The 18362-nt window shown below is 38.9% G+C and overlaps 1 protein-coding gene across 2 annotated transcripts in view; it reads left to right on the top strand.

Annotated features, from left to right (window-relative positions):
* The window catches only part of LOC135713374 (calpain-11-like), a 187886-nt gene that overhangs the window by 15540 nt on the left and 153984 nt on the right, over positions 1-18362 (top strand). Inside the window, exon 2 of one of the 2 annotated variants that reach the window (XM_065236481.1) lies at positions 13761-14750. In XM_065236481.1, the coding sequence (XP_065092553.1) occupies positions 14696-14750 (55 nt within the window). In that variant the 5' untranslated portion in view covers positions 13761-14695. Of the gene's footprint in view, positions 1-13760; positions 14751-18362 lie in introns of those variants that run through there. The other variant, XM_065236480.1, reaches the window with a different exon arrangement.

Here is an 18362-nt window from a genome sequence, read left to right as displayed (position 1 = left end):
AATTTGGTATTAATATGATATTTTTTTCCTGCTTGTGTATTCCAGGCAAGACGCTTTATCAATTCCAATGTACACTATCCTGCATGGCTGGGACTTTGATCACTCACTTCACTCAGCCACCAGCCCAAACACTGTATTTTAATTTTGACTTCCAGAGCATTCAATTGGTAACTGGATATGCCAGAAATATTAATGTACTATGCACTAAGAATGGTATACACAAATGCAGGCTACTCTTTTGTTGCCTTAGCAATAAACTTGTCACAGAACGGTTTTCATCCTAAACGGTTAAATATCTTAAAGCTGAAAAGAAAATGGAAAAGTAATTTTTGAGGAATATTCCCAAAAGTAAATTTGACAGCTATGGGTAGGTGTCTTTTGCTAAATTTTGAGAACATAGGGGGGTGTCGTCTAATTTTAAAATTAACAATTATCAGTTTCTATGTTGTTAAAATGCATCTAAAACATATTTTTTACAACAAAAGTTAAAATTACCTAACGGAATAATTATTCAGACAGGAAAGTGAAATTGCATTCAGAATGCGCCACCTTCATGTCGATCACGATACTAATGCAATCTTTTTTTTTTTTAATTCTTTATTTAAGAGATTTTTAGCCTTAGGCTAGTTCATCTCTACACTAATGTAATCGATCTTTCCATTACCGATTTCTTTTGAACTGCGTACTGGCATTAAGACCGGAACAAATCTCAAATTTTTCTTTGGACAAGGCCCCCTTCCTCCTTCAAAAGTTTGGAATATCACAAAGGGCGATATGGCTTCCCACCGACACACTCGTCTAGGAAACGGATCAGACGATAAAAAGGACAGGATCGTTCTTTTGTTCTCGAGTATCGCTAGTTTATTTGGGTATGGATACTCGCTTTGCTAGATGATATTATGTTGTAGAATATCACCTTTTTCTTTTACAGAATTTTTACATCAATTGGTACTAGACCGGTACGGTATGCCAGGTTCTTGAAATCGGATCAGCCGGTTTCAGTTGTTGAAAACAGATTTCATCGACCATCATTCCTAATCTTATTTGGCAACTCACTAGGTAAGCCTGCCTCCAATCTGATCGATCCCCCTTGTTCGCTGCGCACATCTTCGTCTTGTTCCAGTCGGGTCGCTCCCTAGAACCATTTTCATGGGATCGTTATCCGACATTGTTACGTTGTGCAGTCCACCGTAGTCGTCCGAATTTCATAAATCGGTTTAAATTTTTAAAATTGAGGTAACACTTTTCAAAGCAGATTCAAAACTTTTATGAAGTGACTTCAAACTTTCGAAAAAGTAATCAAATTTTTTCTAACTGGGTCTAAACTTTTCTATTATGTTATTTAATCCTTTTTAAAGTTGTCAAAACTTTCCTTGAGTGATCCAACAGATCCCGTACCAAACTTTAAAGAATTGATTTCGCATATTCTGGAGTGATGCCACATTAGCCCTTTCTTAAATGAATCCAAGGTTTCCTGCATTCATTCAACTTTTTTTCGAACTGAATCCAAACTTGTCAGAACGAGTTTGACATTTTCCATAATGAGCCCGAGTTTTTTGTTAATTACTTTGGTATTTGGCAAGGACACAATCTTGTTTAGGTCATCTAGTTTTCCTAAAAGTGTAAAAAGTTTTCCGAAGTGAACCGACACTTTTTTGAGCTTAAATTTTCCATACGGAGTCCAACATTTTCTGAAGTGCTTCAATACCTTCCCTAGGGAGGCCGAACTTTTCTGTTGAGTGATTGAATTATATTTAATGTTAGTCTGAGCTTTACTGAAGTGATTTAACTAACTTTTATCGTGGATTTCGCTCTCTTAGGCCCCCTCCTCGTTCTTGTGAGAATCACAACCTTTGAAAATTATGCTGAGATTTTAAAGAATGGACCTTCGCATGTTCATACCTGATGGCATGAATAAAGCAAGCACAATTGATGAGAAAACTGGGTTTACATCCACAAAAGTACGTGTTTTTTTTTTTTAGAAATTTGGGTTTCAGCCAAGGGGTAGGTCACTCCGCATATCAAAATCCGCATGCCGGTCATAGAGCAAGCTGTGATTGTTTGTAAAATACCCATCCCGGCAACCCGGTATTTCTGACAGCTTGAATGTTATGGTTTGAAAGCAAGGATAAATCGGATTGAGGATGACGCGGAAAATAGCGAGTGTGTGAAATTTTGGTGTTTTGCGTTCATATGATAATAAAAGTCCTGTGTTTTAGAGTTTTATAATGCCATCAAAGGCAGAGCAGAAACCTAGCCTTTCGTGATGTAAAAAGAAACGGTTTATCAGCGGCTGAAAAGAGTTTGAACCGGTGGGGAACACTCGGGGGAACATTGTTGGAGACCGACTATCGAGGATGATGAATAGACTTATGTAGTTTGTTTTGTGTGAGTTGTAGCATTATTTGAATTAAGGTTACTAATTGGGTCTGGTTAACTGCCTTTTTCTCTTGAACCCACTCTAGAACCTATATTTCGTATTAAGATCTATAATTGAACTGCTGGTCTGAGTTCCTTTGGTATATTCAATTAGAGGATGTTCCTGAACATGCAGTCAAACAGCACGTAATGTTGTGAACCACTTCAATGACAGCACTGGTTGACAGCTCCCATTTTATTCACCACAATCCAATACCTATGAGATTGTGCCGAAGGTTTGCCGAAGGCATCCCTAAGGTGTGCCGATGGATGTGCCCAAGCTGTGCTGAATCTAATTTCGGCACAATGTGCTGAGTGACTTACCCCTTGGTTTCAGCCAAGTTGGAATTTTTCTACGACCTTTGAAAAACAGGCTTGGATTTTATAGAATAGACCTTTGTGAGTTCATACGTGATGATAGATTTTTTTGAAGCCTGGTTGGATTTCGGTTCTATCGTTTGAAATTTGTGGTTGGATTTTATAGAATGGAACTTGCTGAATCCATACGTGAACGACGAACCTGGTTAATATTCACTAAAGTACGTATTTCCATAGAAATTTCTGTTCTTCCGAACTGAATTTCGGCTCCTATCTTTGGATTTATAGGGTTTTACCTATGACCTTGCTGAATCCAATACGTAAAGGTTGAACCGGGTTTGTAATTCGAAAAGTATTTTTTTAGAAATTTGGGTTTTTTCTGTTAAGTTGAATTTTGATACCGTGCTTTGAAATTTATGCTTGGATTTTATAAAGCGGACCTACGTGATGATTATTTTTTTAATCACACACAAAGCCAGGTTTAAATTAATAAAAGTATGTATTTGTCTTTCAATGTTGTATTTATGTAAAGCCAAGATGGATTTTGGCTCCTTCCTATGAGTATTAGGCTTGAATTTTGTTGAATAGACCTTTCTGAATCAAAACGTCTGGTTAGATTTTTTGAGGCATGCACAATTGTTGAGAAAACTGAGTTTATATAGATATTTTTATATACATTTGAGTTTCCTGTTCTTCCATGTTATATTTGAATAATGAGAAACTATCGAAAATAGAACGTTATTTATAAGAACTATTACGTTTGTGGTATTCCACTTGATGGTTTATCAACGGTATGTATCAAAACCCAAAAATCAGTTGCTTTGATCCTATTCATCTACATTATTACCAATGTTCTTCCTTAAAAGTATACAAGAACTTATGCGCGAGATGTCTCGTACACATAATAAAGTCAACATTTGTGGCTCCTGTTATGCATTAGTGTCAAAAATAACGGCTTCAAAGCAGTATAAGGCTAAAGCGAAGGCTAAGAAGTAATGTAAATGTTTGAAATATACGGTTTAGATGTGATGTAAAACGAATTTTGAATGTTTTTTTTTGGTTTATTTTTTACTACACCACCCTCTCCCCTCGACTGGAGTGAGCATCGAGTGACAAAAAAAAAACTTGTGATTTGTTCCAGCCTAATTGGAGGTCATAATTTTTCATATGTATATTGCCCTTTGGTGTTTCTCTGCTGGAGCAGAATATTTTTCATATGAATTTATCCCTTTAGTACCCTCTTTGCATAATTGTAGGTTAATAATTGTCACTCGTCCTCCCTTAGCTCAGTCAGTAAAGACGCAACTACAAATCAAGATCATGGCAAAGCAAGGACCTGTCTAGGATTTTTTTTTTGGGTTTAAAAATGTGTCGACTTTCCTGGGCATAGAGTATGATTGTATGGGAAAATTGAACAGGCATCGAAACTCTCAATTAACAACTGTGGAAGTGCACCTAGAACACTTAGTTGAAAGCACGATACAAGCTAATATACGATAAGCAATAAGCTTGAAATGCGAAGTAATTTTTTTTTTTCATATGAACTTTAACTTCTGGTATAATTGGAGATGAAGAGTTTTTATATAAAATTTTCACTTTGCACAATTGAAACATTTTAAATATTAATTTTTCGCATTGGTTTCCCCATTGCATTATTGGTGGTGAACATTTTTCATGTGAATTTTACCTTTGCATGATTAGAGGTGAACATTTTACCGACGCCAGGAATGCAGCTCCCAGACCTGGAATCTACCTATCGACCGATCAACTTATGGCCCGAGGACCAACGGCTTTACTTTCCTTCCGAAGAAAGGCGTGATCAGAGAAATTATGCCTCAGAAAATCCCGGTGGTGCCGACTGGGATTAAATCCAGGCCTTTTAGGGTGAGAGGTAATCATGAGGTGAACATTTTTCAAATGAGCTTTTCATTTGTCCTTTCTTTGCATAATTTAAGGAGAAAAATTAATATTAATTCCCTCCCCCTTATTTGCTTAATTGGAGGAGAAATTTTTCCTAATTATTTTTCCCTTGCATAGTTGGAGGAGAAAACTCATAAATAATAGTTATTTCAAACGTTTCCTTTTTCAATCATTGCTATATCAACACCAATAATGCCAACGCGAATCTAACAGTTACCTATCAAACAGCATAACAGTCAAAAGCTTTCTGGTCTCAAATTACTCTTTAATCCAGCTTTTTTTCCATACTTTTCCGACATTAAATATTTCACGATCCGTTGCAAGCCTGAGCGACCTCCTGCTGCGATGACCATTTGCCACTGTGAAGCCACTTAGCCACGACCACTGGATTGGGTAACCATCCATTGTATCAACAATCCATTTCGGCCTAAAGAGAGTCCACCAGTTGGCAGTTTTGCAGATCTTCCACAATTTTTTTTTGCTCTACGTTTACAGGCCGCAAATATTGACCAGCGGTGGTCTACGGTGGCTTCTATCTTTATGGCTCTCTCTTAGCTCCGAAAGCATCATCACAATGTTGCCATTTTCTGCTACCATAGGGTGTTTAAATTTCATCGCTCTGATTGATGAAGCAATAGCGCGAGAAGAAAAAGCTAGTTGCTTCATAATTTTCTATTAACCCTTTTTCTCGCTCGCTCAAAGCTCCTGATTGTTGTCGGACGGTGTGGAGAAACACAGCATCCAACGCGCGCGCTGAGGCTGATGAAATGTGTTGAAGATTATAATGATAGGTTAGGAAATGAACGAAGACAGTTATAATGCGTTGAATTATTGATCATGGGAAGAAATAACAGCTATAAAATTTTGAGAAAAAGATCAACATTTTTCTTCACTAAGAGCGGATTTTATCCAATAATCCACTTGCTAGCGATTAAGCAATAAACAGTCTTGTTCGATTAAAATCCCCCTTGCACTGGGAAGGGATGTGATCGTACACAGGAAATCGATGAAGCGAATAAAGTGAACCCACAATAAACCGATCTGGGAACTGACGAAGCATCTAAAATGCAGAATAAATTAAGCTGCAGGCAGATTCTTCCCAAGTGCAGTGCTAAGCGCAATTATGAGCTCCGGAGATGGGTAAAAACACTTTCTTGGTCAAGTAACGGAAATTGGCTTAAATCCGTCAACGAAGCAGACCAACAAAAACCCAACATCGCCTCAGCAGTGCACAGAACCATAGCCTCAATAGTAGCGGCAAAAGCCCAATGGGGTGTTAATACCGAATGAATGCAGCTAATAAGGAACACAGCCAGCAGCGGAATGAATGGAAGAAAGACACACAGAAAAGACAAAGGAAGAGAGACAAATATGTCGTTGTTTCGGAAGCAAAAAGAAAAGGTGATGCGATTTTTACGGCACGGTCGGAGCTTTCTGGGTCAATGGGTAAGGTGGAAATTAATTAATGTTTTGATTTTTGTCTTTAAATTTCATTTCCTATCGCTGGATGTGATCCAAGAAAAAAAAATGGCACTCTATTGTATTGAAAATAGCCGGGCTTTTGCGGTAAATCAAAATCAAATTAAGTCATCATTTTCATGACTGGGGCGATTCACACCAGTAAACGTAGAGCCATTTTGTCATTGGCCCAATTTGGCTTCCATCTTGATGGTAATTGTTTTTGATAGATTGGCCATTGTGTTGTCAGGAAGCTCGCACCTTTCAGGTTTGAAAGTATGACGATATTTTACACGCAGCGTTGTATTCAAATTCCTATCAAGATTGCATCAATGACTATTTTACGAAATCCAGTTGTTTGTTCCTCGTTAGGGTTGGAGTGTCCTAGTAGGAGTCTTAATAAATTTTAACCGATTTTAATTTGTGTCGTTCTAAAGTTTCGATCGCCATTTGACTCTTCATCCGGCATACAGAGATATTTGCTACTGATGAAAACTGTTAGCATGTAAAATTTGAGCTATTAATATAAAGGCGTGACTACAACGGATCAAAACCAAGGTTGCAAATATTCATTTCAGCTAAAATAATGTTTTTCGGAATAATAAAACCAAAAGATGGTATTATGATAGTTTTACTTGTAACTTACAAGAAGAGGTTACACAGTATGCGTATGAAACATAAAACCTGTAAATTTTGCTTTCTATGAGTCACAATCAGCGATTTGCTGATCAGTGAGTGAGTGAGTGAGTGAGTGTGTGAAAAATCGCTGATTGTGACTCTCATGAAGTGAAATAAACAGGTTTAATAGGTCAAACACACTCTTTGCAACCTCTTTTTATATCTTACCTATTCAAAATATGATCGTAACATCTAATTTTTTCATAATAAAAAAAAAACATTGTTTTAGCTGAAATGAGTATTTGCAACCTTGATCAAAACCCCATCAACTACACATTAATCCAGGCCTCCACTGTTCGGTAATTTTAGAACTATGGAACTGTTCGGTAAAAGTTTATAAAAATTTGAAAATTTACTCAAAAGTTTTTCAGATTTTGTTTGATTAATCCCAATCAATGATAAAAAAAAAATAAAATTTGTTGATTTGATTCCTTACATGGGTTATTTCTAATTTTAGCGCCCTTTTCAGCTGTATTGTCTGTATGGTATGGTGCACAAAAATCGGTCGAAACAACAATGTGTGGCTACACTAATCTTTGAGACTGATTATTAAAAGTACCAAACAATCATTTTTGAAAATTTATTCTTTTCAGTAATTTTAAAATGTTTGAGTTCTGGATATGAAATTTTTCATCATTGAAATACTTGCAAGTTTGTCAATTTCCATGATTTCTATAAGTCATAGCTTTATTTAAAGGCTAAGATTTTTTTAAATGATAAGTTATTAAACGAACAGTACCAAAGCTGGGTAGTTTCACCTTTGTTTGGATGATTTTAAAAGTAAGGGCCCATTACGTTCAGGATTAAAACTGAACAACTGCTGTTGCCACTATTACACAGGTAGATTAAGAGAGTATTGATACAGGGTTGTGCTTAGAATATTTAAAGGGTAGGTTCGCGGAGGATCGCTGAATCTGGAAGAACAATTTAATTTATAGAAGCGCCCTTAGGGGTCGGTTCTGGTATAGCAGCAGTTTGTGTTAAAGTGCTCTTTTTCCAGCACTGAAAAATTCGCCACGATTCAAGCAGATTAAAAATAAAAACAATGTGCCATATAGAAGACGAGAAAAGAAAATTAGTTTTACACACCTACGTCAAAAATCCGAGCTCTAAAGATCACGAAAATGTTGAAATGTCATCTAAGAATCATCTCAGATTATTTAGCTAATTATGTGTTTTGAATTAATTGCGGAATTCTTGGCCAATTAGCATAATTTAAAAAAAATTCGGACTCAACCCGACTAAAGAGATTAGAATATACAAAGAGATGCCATGCTCCGGTTGGAATTCCAATGTATCTGTTAATATCATTCCAATCAAGCACGAGACCTGTCTAATTAAAAAAAAATGTTATTGATTAATTGATCACCAACTCTAAATTGAATTACCGAAAAAAAAAACTAAACTGAATAATTTTCCACAATAACAAACGTGACCAAAAAGAAAGTCAAGCGAGATTTGGATCAATGATGAGTGTTTCACGTATCGACTACCTTGGATGCTAGATGATTTGTTTTCACAGGGATCAGATGGCGTCTCTTTGTATATTCTATTCTCTATAACCCTACATCACACAGTGAATTACAAGAAGTTGAACTACACTACACACTTAGAAATAACTAATTTTACACGTGACGGAATCGATCTTTGACATAAAAGATGAGACGTAAACAAACATGTCATGTAATATTAAGTGCTCCGAGACTGAAAAGTTCGTTGCTCGATGAAAAGTACGTTTGATTGAACTATATTTCGCGTCTGTTATGACTCAAATTTATGTCAAAATTGACGCTCGTATATGTCACTCTCAGAGCACCTAAATTTACATGAATATTTCGAAGTGTGTAGTTGTAATGGTAGCTGTAAGTAAGAAATTCAAAGTGAACAGAGCACTTACAAAGTAACGCAGTTTAATCACCAAACCAGCAAGCAAACTTGATTTTATTAGGATCTCAATCCTCTGGTTCCTTCGGTTATCACCCACTGTTCTTTCATAGTGTAGGCAAAGGTACCATACCGAACAAGACACAATGTCATAAACCATATGGATCAACTGATCTATTGACCTCTAGGAGTTCTTGGCCTTAGCTTGAGAACTTTGTTTTTAGTTTGAGCAGGATCAACTTCAAAGATAATTCGTGTTAATTGTGGAATAAATGTAGTTTTGGCACTAACACATATTTTGGGACGCTCGGTCAGGCGCTCCACGATGTAAAGGAAAATAATCAGCATGTAGAGATGGCAACGCTGGACATCTCGAAAGCGTACAACTGGGCTTGGACGCCAGATGTCATTAAACAACTAGCAGATTGGGGCTTGAAAGGCCACATCCTACATTTTGTTAAAAATTTCCTAAGCCACCGGACCTTCCAGGTTATAATCGGCAACTACCGATCGAACACGTTCCGCGAAGAGTCGGGTGTGTCCGAAGGCTTCGTCTTTGTGGTCACCTTATTCCTGATTAAAATTAATGGAGTCTTCAGCAACCTGCCAGCGGAGATCTTCATCTTTGTTTACGCGGATGACATTGTACTAATGGCCGTCAAAAGTACAATTAAAGCCCTCCGTACCAAGCCGTCATATATATATTCACCGATGGAGCATCGATGCCGGTTTCGAGCTGTCGGCGGAGAAGATCTCAGGCCGTACCACAACACAAATCTGTTAAGATTCTGGGAGTTCGTATTGACCGCAGTCTCTCATTCGTACCCCATTTCGATGAAGTGAGATCTAAATGTCGGTCGAGGTTAAACTTCATTCGCTCGATCGCCAGACGTCACCCAGACAGCAATCGACACCTCCGGATCCGGATTTACAAAGCCGTCATCGACACACGACTCACATACGGGATTGAACTAACCGGTATGTCCAGAACAACCCTCATCGAGAAACTCACTCCTGTATATCAAAGAGCAATCCGAATCACCTCTTGCTTCTCCCGTCAACCCCGGGTTTAGCAGCAAGCGTCAAAGGAGGTGTCCTTCCCTTGGACCATCTCATCACACTCACCATCTGCCGCCGAGCCGTCGGGTTTCTGAAAAAAAAACTACTGGTTCGAGCGACGGAGTGTAACTTCTACAGGAGGCAAACCAGCTCCTCGCCAGCACAGCCAACCAGGCGCTCTCCTCAGTGTCCACGGTCCACTGGTGTGGAGCCAGGGGTTGGAATCTGTCCAAAATTTCTATCGATTCGACAATTAAGAATAAATTTAAAGCAGGTGCTAACCCCCTCGCCGTGAACCAGCCGCACATGGACCTTATACACCGCCGATATAAAAACCACGCAATCCGCTATTCCGATGGTTCTGTCGCACAAGGTAGAACCGGAATTAAGATATCTGGCCGCGAAATAAGTATATGTCACAGTCTTCCCGACTAGTGCAATATTTTCTCTGCTGAGGAAGCTGCAGCCTACGTCGCCATCACCACCCCATCTAATAAACCCATCGTGCTCTTCACGGATTCAGCCAGCGTTGTAGCCACCATCGACGCCGAGTACCCCACACACCCGTGGATCCAGACCATCATCCAGTCCGCTGGATGACGCACCGATGGGAAGATCTACCTGACCACCGTTCTCAAGTGGTGTTGTTTGGCTGAGGTCAGGACACACTCGAATATCGCACAACATGGCTGGGAATGGTGAATTCCATCGACGTTGCCCAATATGCCAGATCCATCAATCGGTGGAGCACATGATATGCCACTGCCCTCAATACCAAGGAGCCAGAGACCTATACGGTATCTCTTGCAACATAAAAAATGCACTCAGCATGGACCCTAGTCGTTCCGCTGCGCTATTGGCCTTTCTCTGCGAGACAGGCCTGTGCAACCAGATATAACTCCACCCAATAGAGTCATCACCGCCTACAACATACCGCGGATAGAAATAACCACCGCTATCACACCATCAGGAACACCTTCAATAACCACGACCGCTACGAACTAGAACTCTCCCCTGTCAACCACCCTAGGAAACCCCCACCAGCACGAAACAGCATAAAAAGACAGCATTTACTTAAGTTTTCTATTTTGAGAAACTCCTGTCAGGAACCCTCCCTCTCTTTTAAGAAGTGTCCCCTATGGGCACTCCTCAATTTTCAACTTTGTGACTTGGGGAACCCCCTTCAGGGATTCCCGGAGACGAACCAGCGTTCGGCTCACAGCAAAAAAATAATTTTGATATCACATCAAAGTGGATGCACTACAATTATGTCGAAAATTTCATGTAATTTTTATGACCACATAAATAAACAAATGCAGTAAAAGCAGCGTAATGTCAGTTCATGCATTGTATTAATGATAATTTTGTCCTTTTTAGCAAGTAATATTACACCATATTTTCGATATGATTGTAGTGCATCCACTTTGACGTGATATCAAAATTATTTTTTTGCTGTGCTGAAAGTCTCCTTAATAAAGATAACTAACTTTGCATGTATCGGAGCTTATGATTCAGTGCAGATACATATTGCCACTATATATGCACCATTCTGTCAGACTCACCACTATCAAAATGTTCGATAAAAACCACTATGGAAGCCTCCGGTAAATCCTCTGTCACAGTTCAGCTTCCTGATTATCGTAAAGCAGGAAATCATCCTGACTCTGTGTCCAGAGATGGAAAATGGAGCTTTCAGCTTGTGTATCAATTATAATTTCTGATGGACATTCACCTTCTAGAATTGTTATCGCTGATCATCTTCTCAGTACCAGAAACGTAGTCTGTCTTGCAGTGAGGCGTGATGCCAAATACTCTATTCTGGATAGCCATCGTTGAAGTCATTGTGAGCTAGCCATGCGCAGCGACATTTTTATCACAATTGATGTACAAATATCCCATCATATCCAGCGGCATTTAGAGTTATTGAATTAAATGCCTTTTTTTTTAATAAAATTTCCCATTGTGTGGTGGAATGGACACACCGGAGGGGTAGAAACATCGGTATGGCGGCAGCACGGGTGGAACTGGAGCTCCGGTAGGATAGGAGCACCACTGAGGTTGGCCTGCCAGTTTGGTTGGAGTGGTATTTATTCCGCCTGGCTCCCATGCCCCTTTCTTGGAACCAGGCTTGCTGAAACTCCTCAAACTCACTGGAGGTTTTACAACACTCTTGTCCTGCAAGTTTAGCCAGCTCTCACCTCGAGTGAGTGGTAGCAGGAATATGGAAGAAGTAAACAAAAACTCCTCGAGAGAGAGAGGATGATTTGACGTGAGGTGCGCTTTTCGAGACTCCGGATGACTTTTTTGTTCGACGCAAAAAGCTCAGAGTTCACCCAGAGTGAGAGTAAGAGCGTGCGTTAGAAAACATGAACATGAATGGCAGCAAACCTCACTCTCATTTTATCCTCCTTCGCTCACAAGCTCTAAAGCTTGCGGAATGATTTGGTAGTAGGCATTCTACTCCTCAGAAAAATGCAACGCTCGGCACATTTCAAACTCGCGAGCGAGGCTCCATCAAGTCTGCTTGGAACCACCAGTGCTAATGACTTAACGTACTTCGGCCTAACGTACTTTGGCCTAATATACTTCGGCCCAATGTACTTCGGCCTAATTCGACCCAGCACCAGTAAATTCAAATATTTTGATTCACGGAATTATTGTTGAATACAACAGTGCCGTCTAGCGGCGCCGGTGGTGTAGTGGTAAGCGTGATTACCTCTCACCCCAGAAGGCCTGGGTTCAATCCCATTCGGCGCCGCCGGGATGTTCTGAGACATAACATCTCTGATCACGCCGGAAGTAAAGCCGTTGGTCCCCGGTTCATGAGTTGATGGGTCGATAGGTAGGGTCCAGGTGTGGGAGCTGCCTTCCTGGCTTCGGTAGCATTGGTGCTCAGCACGGAAAACAAGATCGACCAAAGGAAAAAAAATACAGTTCCGTAAGTGGGGGTGACATTGGTCCAAAAAATAAAAATATGTCGTGCCCTACCTTACAACATTCCCATTTAGCAAAGACAACAATTTTAAGCATGTGATATATTGTTACAACGATATATTTACGACTGTCATGGAAATCGTTGACTGAAATTGATGTTTCATTTTCTGAAATCAAATAAAAAATAGACCAATGTAAAACTTTGTGGAGGGTGACAGTGGTTGATAACAAAAATATGGTTAAAATATATTAAACTATGCAAATGTAACGTAGCTAGAAAGATTTGGTTATGATCGTAATGTACTTCGTATTTATGGCTGAATATAGCGAGTCACCCTCGTATATCCACATGAAAGTGTTTTCAAACTTTTGTTTGCATGTGGTTATTTTTTAAGACGTGTTTTTGATTCTTTTCATGACACTTAATTTTACAGAACTATTTAAATAAAGCAACTGGTTAATGTTATCTACACTTTACGTGAAGAGTTCAATGAACACAATCTAGTCATATTTTTTTGTATATTCCAGATATTTTCATCAATAATATTTTTTTCAATTTTGGCCTAATGTCACCTCGTCTTGCCTGTATCTATAATTATGGAGACGATTTGCCTAAATGACATGCAAATTACTGACATTCTAATCAAATATATGCTAACAAAATAGGCCATGACACTTGTTTTTTTTCTAATGTCGTTTTCGTTTTTACTACACTACACCGGTGTAGTGTAAGCAGCAATAAGTGCGAGTCATTGACAGTTCATCATCATTTGTTTGTAAACAAAGGTGCAACCGATAGCTACACCCTAAATTTTTTCGGTGTTCGGCAGTGTAGCACCGGTGTAGCTACACCGCAAAAACGAAAACGACATAACTGTCTAGTTAAAACATGTGTGAGGAAGACATAAACTGCATAAGCTCAGTGGACTGTTTCCCTACATTCCTAATTTCTCTACATGTTTTATTGTGTACATTGTGTACATCACTCAGCATCCTCTTCCGAGCCAACAGATGAACCGAATCATACACTAGCCCCCAAGCATGTCCATTTCATTAATGTTTTTCCCATTTTCCAATCTCCTACTTTCCAGGCTACGCAAACCAGAAGAAAATTGTGTCTTTCCACCAGTAGCCCAACAACTTCGACTTAGTAGCCACGGGTTCGCTCTAAATAAGGTACATCGCCACCACCCAAGCCCAGACGGCGACGATGACGACAGCGGGCTGCGGCAAAGCATGTTGGACTCAAAGCAAATAGTTTCAAGGTGGCAATAAACACTATCCGCGTGGAAGAGCCAGAGTAGTTATTGGAAAAAATAAAAGCAGAGCGATGGTTGTAAAACAAAATTATGTTTGTCGGGTGAGGAAACATCTGCTAGCATAAGCGCGTAAGTGAAAATAAAGCAATGAAATAAGTGAACACTTCGCGATCTGGACTGTGGCGGGAAAATGCGACCCTTTCAAACGGTTGGATTGGGTGGCTGAAAGCTGATATGAGCTTGGTGATTAATGGAATACCGACCGAAGGCAAGTTCTCACACTAACCACTGAACTAAGCTAAGAGCGGAGAGAACTCCGGTATCAAGATGAAGCTGCCTAAGGTGGACCTATCTACAAAGTGAATGACAGTGGGAGCGCGATGTTCGGCTGAATAGAGGAAAAAAGCAGTAGAAAATAGTTGGTTGTGTGCCCTGGAGCAATCCGAAAAAAAAACCACCGTGTTGTGATCGCGTGTGTGCACTTGGTGAAAAATCGTCGGTGCGTGTGAGTGTTGGTTATAGTGTATGTTTCCGCGAGGGAACTGGGCTGGAAAGCGCTACAAAGCATCCAAATCGAACGATCCGCAGAGAAGCGTGAATCCGAGCATCCAAACCGGGCGAAAAGGGTTTTACAATTTCTATGTGAAAACTGTGCAACGACGACGAGCAGAGTCAGTGTCTCACGGTTTCAGCGCCTGGAAGAGCAGCGCAGCAGTCGAGGAAGTATCGCCGGGCGGATAAATAGTTTATAAATAAATGAGATAAAAATGCCTTCCGGATATCGACCGAATGGGATCATTCATCCCGCTAATGGCCATATAAGTGAGTATCATTTATTGCGCTTCATAGCTTCTTTCTTTGAATTGTGGGTTTACTGTACAGTGCAGTTTGTTGTTGTTTGGTTTTTTTTTTTATTGTGGGCTATGGATTATGCTACTTTGTGAGGGAAGATGAGACAGATGATTGGAATTTTCTCCGAAAATTTATAATCACAGTTTTTTGGCGAGTAGACAAACAGAACCCCAACGATATTAGCACTCGGATGATCGGATGCTCGCTGAAACCTGTTTTTCAATTCTAAGTTCAAATTCACATGGGCGTCGGAAGAGCGTTGGTTACAAGGGACTGTTTTATGATGTTTTGTGGTGAAGAACTAGCCCAGAAGTGCCTTATGAAGTATTTAAAAAAAATGTGATGTTGCACTGGATTGGAAAATTAGACATTATTTTAACTAGATTTTAACTATCTGTAATTAGAAGAGTCTTTACAAATCGATTTATTTTTAAATGCTATATCAGTGACCGTTTCATGTTGGCAAGCTGGTCGATTTATCTTTAAGATAATTTAGTATACCATCTTAACCAGATTGGCAAACATAGACGTATTTGTTATAGTTACAGATATAAATTCCCTCTATAATTTTCCGTTGCTTCACAGCGATATAAATGTGAAATAGCTTGGGCATCCACCTCTTTGTCCACCTCTAATATTCACAAGTATTCCCACTCTAGTAGCATGCTTGTCACAAAGCAATTGTAGAAACTTATATACGACTTATTTCAGTCATAAACAAGTTGCTGTAACTTATTGTGATGAAAATGTGCTACTCGGGTAATGATCATAGTTCATGAATAATCAACAAAGCATCCTTATTCACTAGCTACTCTGTATTATGATGCTATCTTAAATTTTAGCAGTGCCAGGATTTTTCAGGAACCCCCAATATTCTGCCAGAAAGCTTTTTTTCATGAAATTTAAAATTCAGTCCTTTATATCCTTAATATCCGTAATACGTGCGCGAGGTTCAAATCATTGTGGACAACTCAAAATTACCCTTTTATTAAGTACTATTATAAAATAAAATATATCAAAAATCTTTCATCACCATCGTGACGACCAAAACGGTTTTTGCTGTGCTATAATAATTATTAAAAGTCGTTAAGTCATACCAAATAATTCGTTAGAGATAACTTCATCAAGATACATAATTTGGGGGTGACCCCGGCGTAGTGGTTAGCATCCATACCTCTCACGCCAAAGTCACGTGTTCAAATCTCACTCCCGGACAAGTCACGAATGACCCAAGAGCGTTAAAATGACTATAATAATAATAAAAAATATATACATAATTTGTCAATAATAATAATAATAAAAAAAAAGATACATAAATTGTCAATAATTAAAAAAAAAGGTACATAATTTGTCAATAATTAAAAAAATACCTAATTATCTGCTCAAAACAAAAAACAGTTTTAACATGCAATGTCTTTTGATTTATGAAAGTGTTGTTCTCAACTTGATGTGGCTAGGTAGCGAATTAAAAACATGTATACCTTTGGAAAACAATGAATTTTGTCAATCACAGGACAAGAAATGTGGTGTCCTAATTTCATTCGCGTTTCTTGTATTGTATTGTAAATGTTCAGTGTTAAGGCTGTGCCAACAGCTAAGTTGGCTTATCTAGGGACTAACCCCCTAGTCTATACACCTACTGTCCTTCCCGTTGCACTCGTCAGCTCGTGCGATACTCTAGACACACATGGGTGGTCGTATCCGGGTCCTCCCCTGGGTAGGCTCGTGTCCGTCCAGGTTCTGGTGCATTAACTTATATCTATGCATGCACAGCAAAAAAATAATTTTGATATCACATCAAAGTGGATGCACTACAATCATGTCGAAAATTTCATGTAATTTTTATGACCACATAAATAAACAAATGCAGTAAAAGCAGCGTAATGTCAGTTCATGCATTGTATTAATGATAATTTTGTCCTTTTTAGCAAGTAATATTACACCATATTTTCGACATGATTGTAGTGCATCCACTTTGAAGTGATAACAAAATTATTTTTTTGCTGTGTGGTAATTATACTTTGCAACTCACCTTTTGGTTATAAATGTCGATAATGCTGAAACTATATGAATGTTAGTGATCATTATTAGGTGTGTGCTGCAATGGAGTAGTAATTGAAGGAAATGAGGTTCTCATGTGATAACACACCTTTTACAATTCTCATCCTACTTACCAGTTCCGTCCAGTATAAATTGGCTGTTTCCAAATGGCCTAATCCTTTCTGACTGCTTACTCTCTTACGTTTTCTCGCTTTTTCATTCTTCCTATTGAAAATCTGGCCGTGTTCCCATTTGTTCTCATGTACACACTTAGAAATACCTAATTTTACACGTGACGGAATCCATCTTTGACATAAAGGATGAGACGTAAACAAACATGTCATGTAAAATTAAGTGCTCCGAGACTGAAAAGTTCGGTACTCGACGAAAAGTACGTTTGATTGAGCTGAGTTTTGCGTCTATTACGACTCTATTTTATGTCAAAAATGACGCTCGTATATGGCAGTCTCAGAGCACCTAAATTTACATGAATTTTTTTAAGTGTGTAGGTAATATTGGTACATGAGGGGAAGAAAGAAATAGAACAAGCTAAGTGTGAGTTGCATGCGTTGGTTAGTCGTTTGGGTCATGGTGTTGTGTTCCCTATTTTATTTGCCTCTATTCAGCTCTCAGATCACCCCCTCCCCCCAAACTATTGCGGATGAGAAAAAGAACCCACATTTGGTAACCTCTCACGAGCTGCAATGCATAATATATGAATAACAAACAAATCTAGAACGGGGCTTAAACATATAACATTTTCTAAGACTGAACATGATTAGTATAGTATGAATAATGAGAATTGTATGAAGAAAAGACGATCCCAAAAGAAAGTTCCCTAGCAATAAAACTATTACTCTGTGCTAATATGAGTTATTTCAAAATGGGCATCCATACTCAGAAACTATACCCGACCTCAACAAACTGAACCGAAATCAGAACAGCTAAACTATTTGGTAAGATTTTGGCATTTCTATTTAATTGTATTAAGCTATCTCACAGAGACCAGATGTCCAAGTTCGGTCAGAAACGTGTGTAAAGTTAAGTGGAAACGTTGCCGTTACGTAGCGCTAGCATCTCCTGATTTTCTCTATACATTAATCACCTTCGACCAATTTGGCGCTAGTACCGATAAATTACCTGCTGAAAATTGCCACTTGGCGCTACCAGCACTTAGTGTCTAGTGTAAGTTTTGCAACGCCAGCGCCATCATGTTGTCAAAGAGGGGTTTTAAGTGGGGAAGTCGCCGTTAGTGGCACTTAAGTCGAATAGGAATCTTTACACAAGTTTTTAGAGAAATTTTGGAGCCTCAACGTCTGTTTTCTGGGGCTATCTTATATCGAGCTCTTTTCAATAATTGCAACATGTGAAAAATGCAGAACAAGATTAAAATTGTTCTAGTGTCAAATTGGTTTTGAAGGAAGGTCAAACTACAAACGAACAGCTCAGCCGCTTTGAACCCTATGAAAATTATGCTTTCCCAATATGGTACATTCTCTCACTATAAACCTATCATTTCTAGCCTATCTGAACTATTTAATA

This window comes from Ochlerotatus camptorhynchus, unplaced genomic scaffold (assembly GCF_037179485.1).
Source record: "Ochlerotatus camptorhynchus isolate MF236.1 unplaced genomic scaffold, CSIRO-AGI_Acam_v1.1 ptg000551l, whole genome shotgun sequence".
Lineage (NCBI taxonomy): Eukaryota > Metazoa > Arthropoda > Insecta > Diptera > Culicidae > Ochlerotatus > Ochlerotatus camptorhynchus.
The sequence above is the reverse complement of the archived record's forward strand: the minus strand, read 5'-3'. Positions and strand labels throughout refer to the sequence as shown.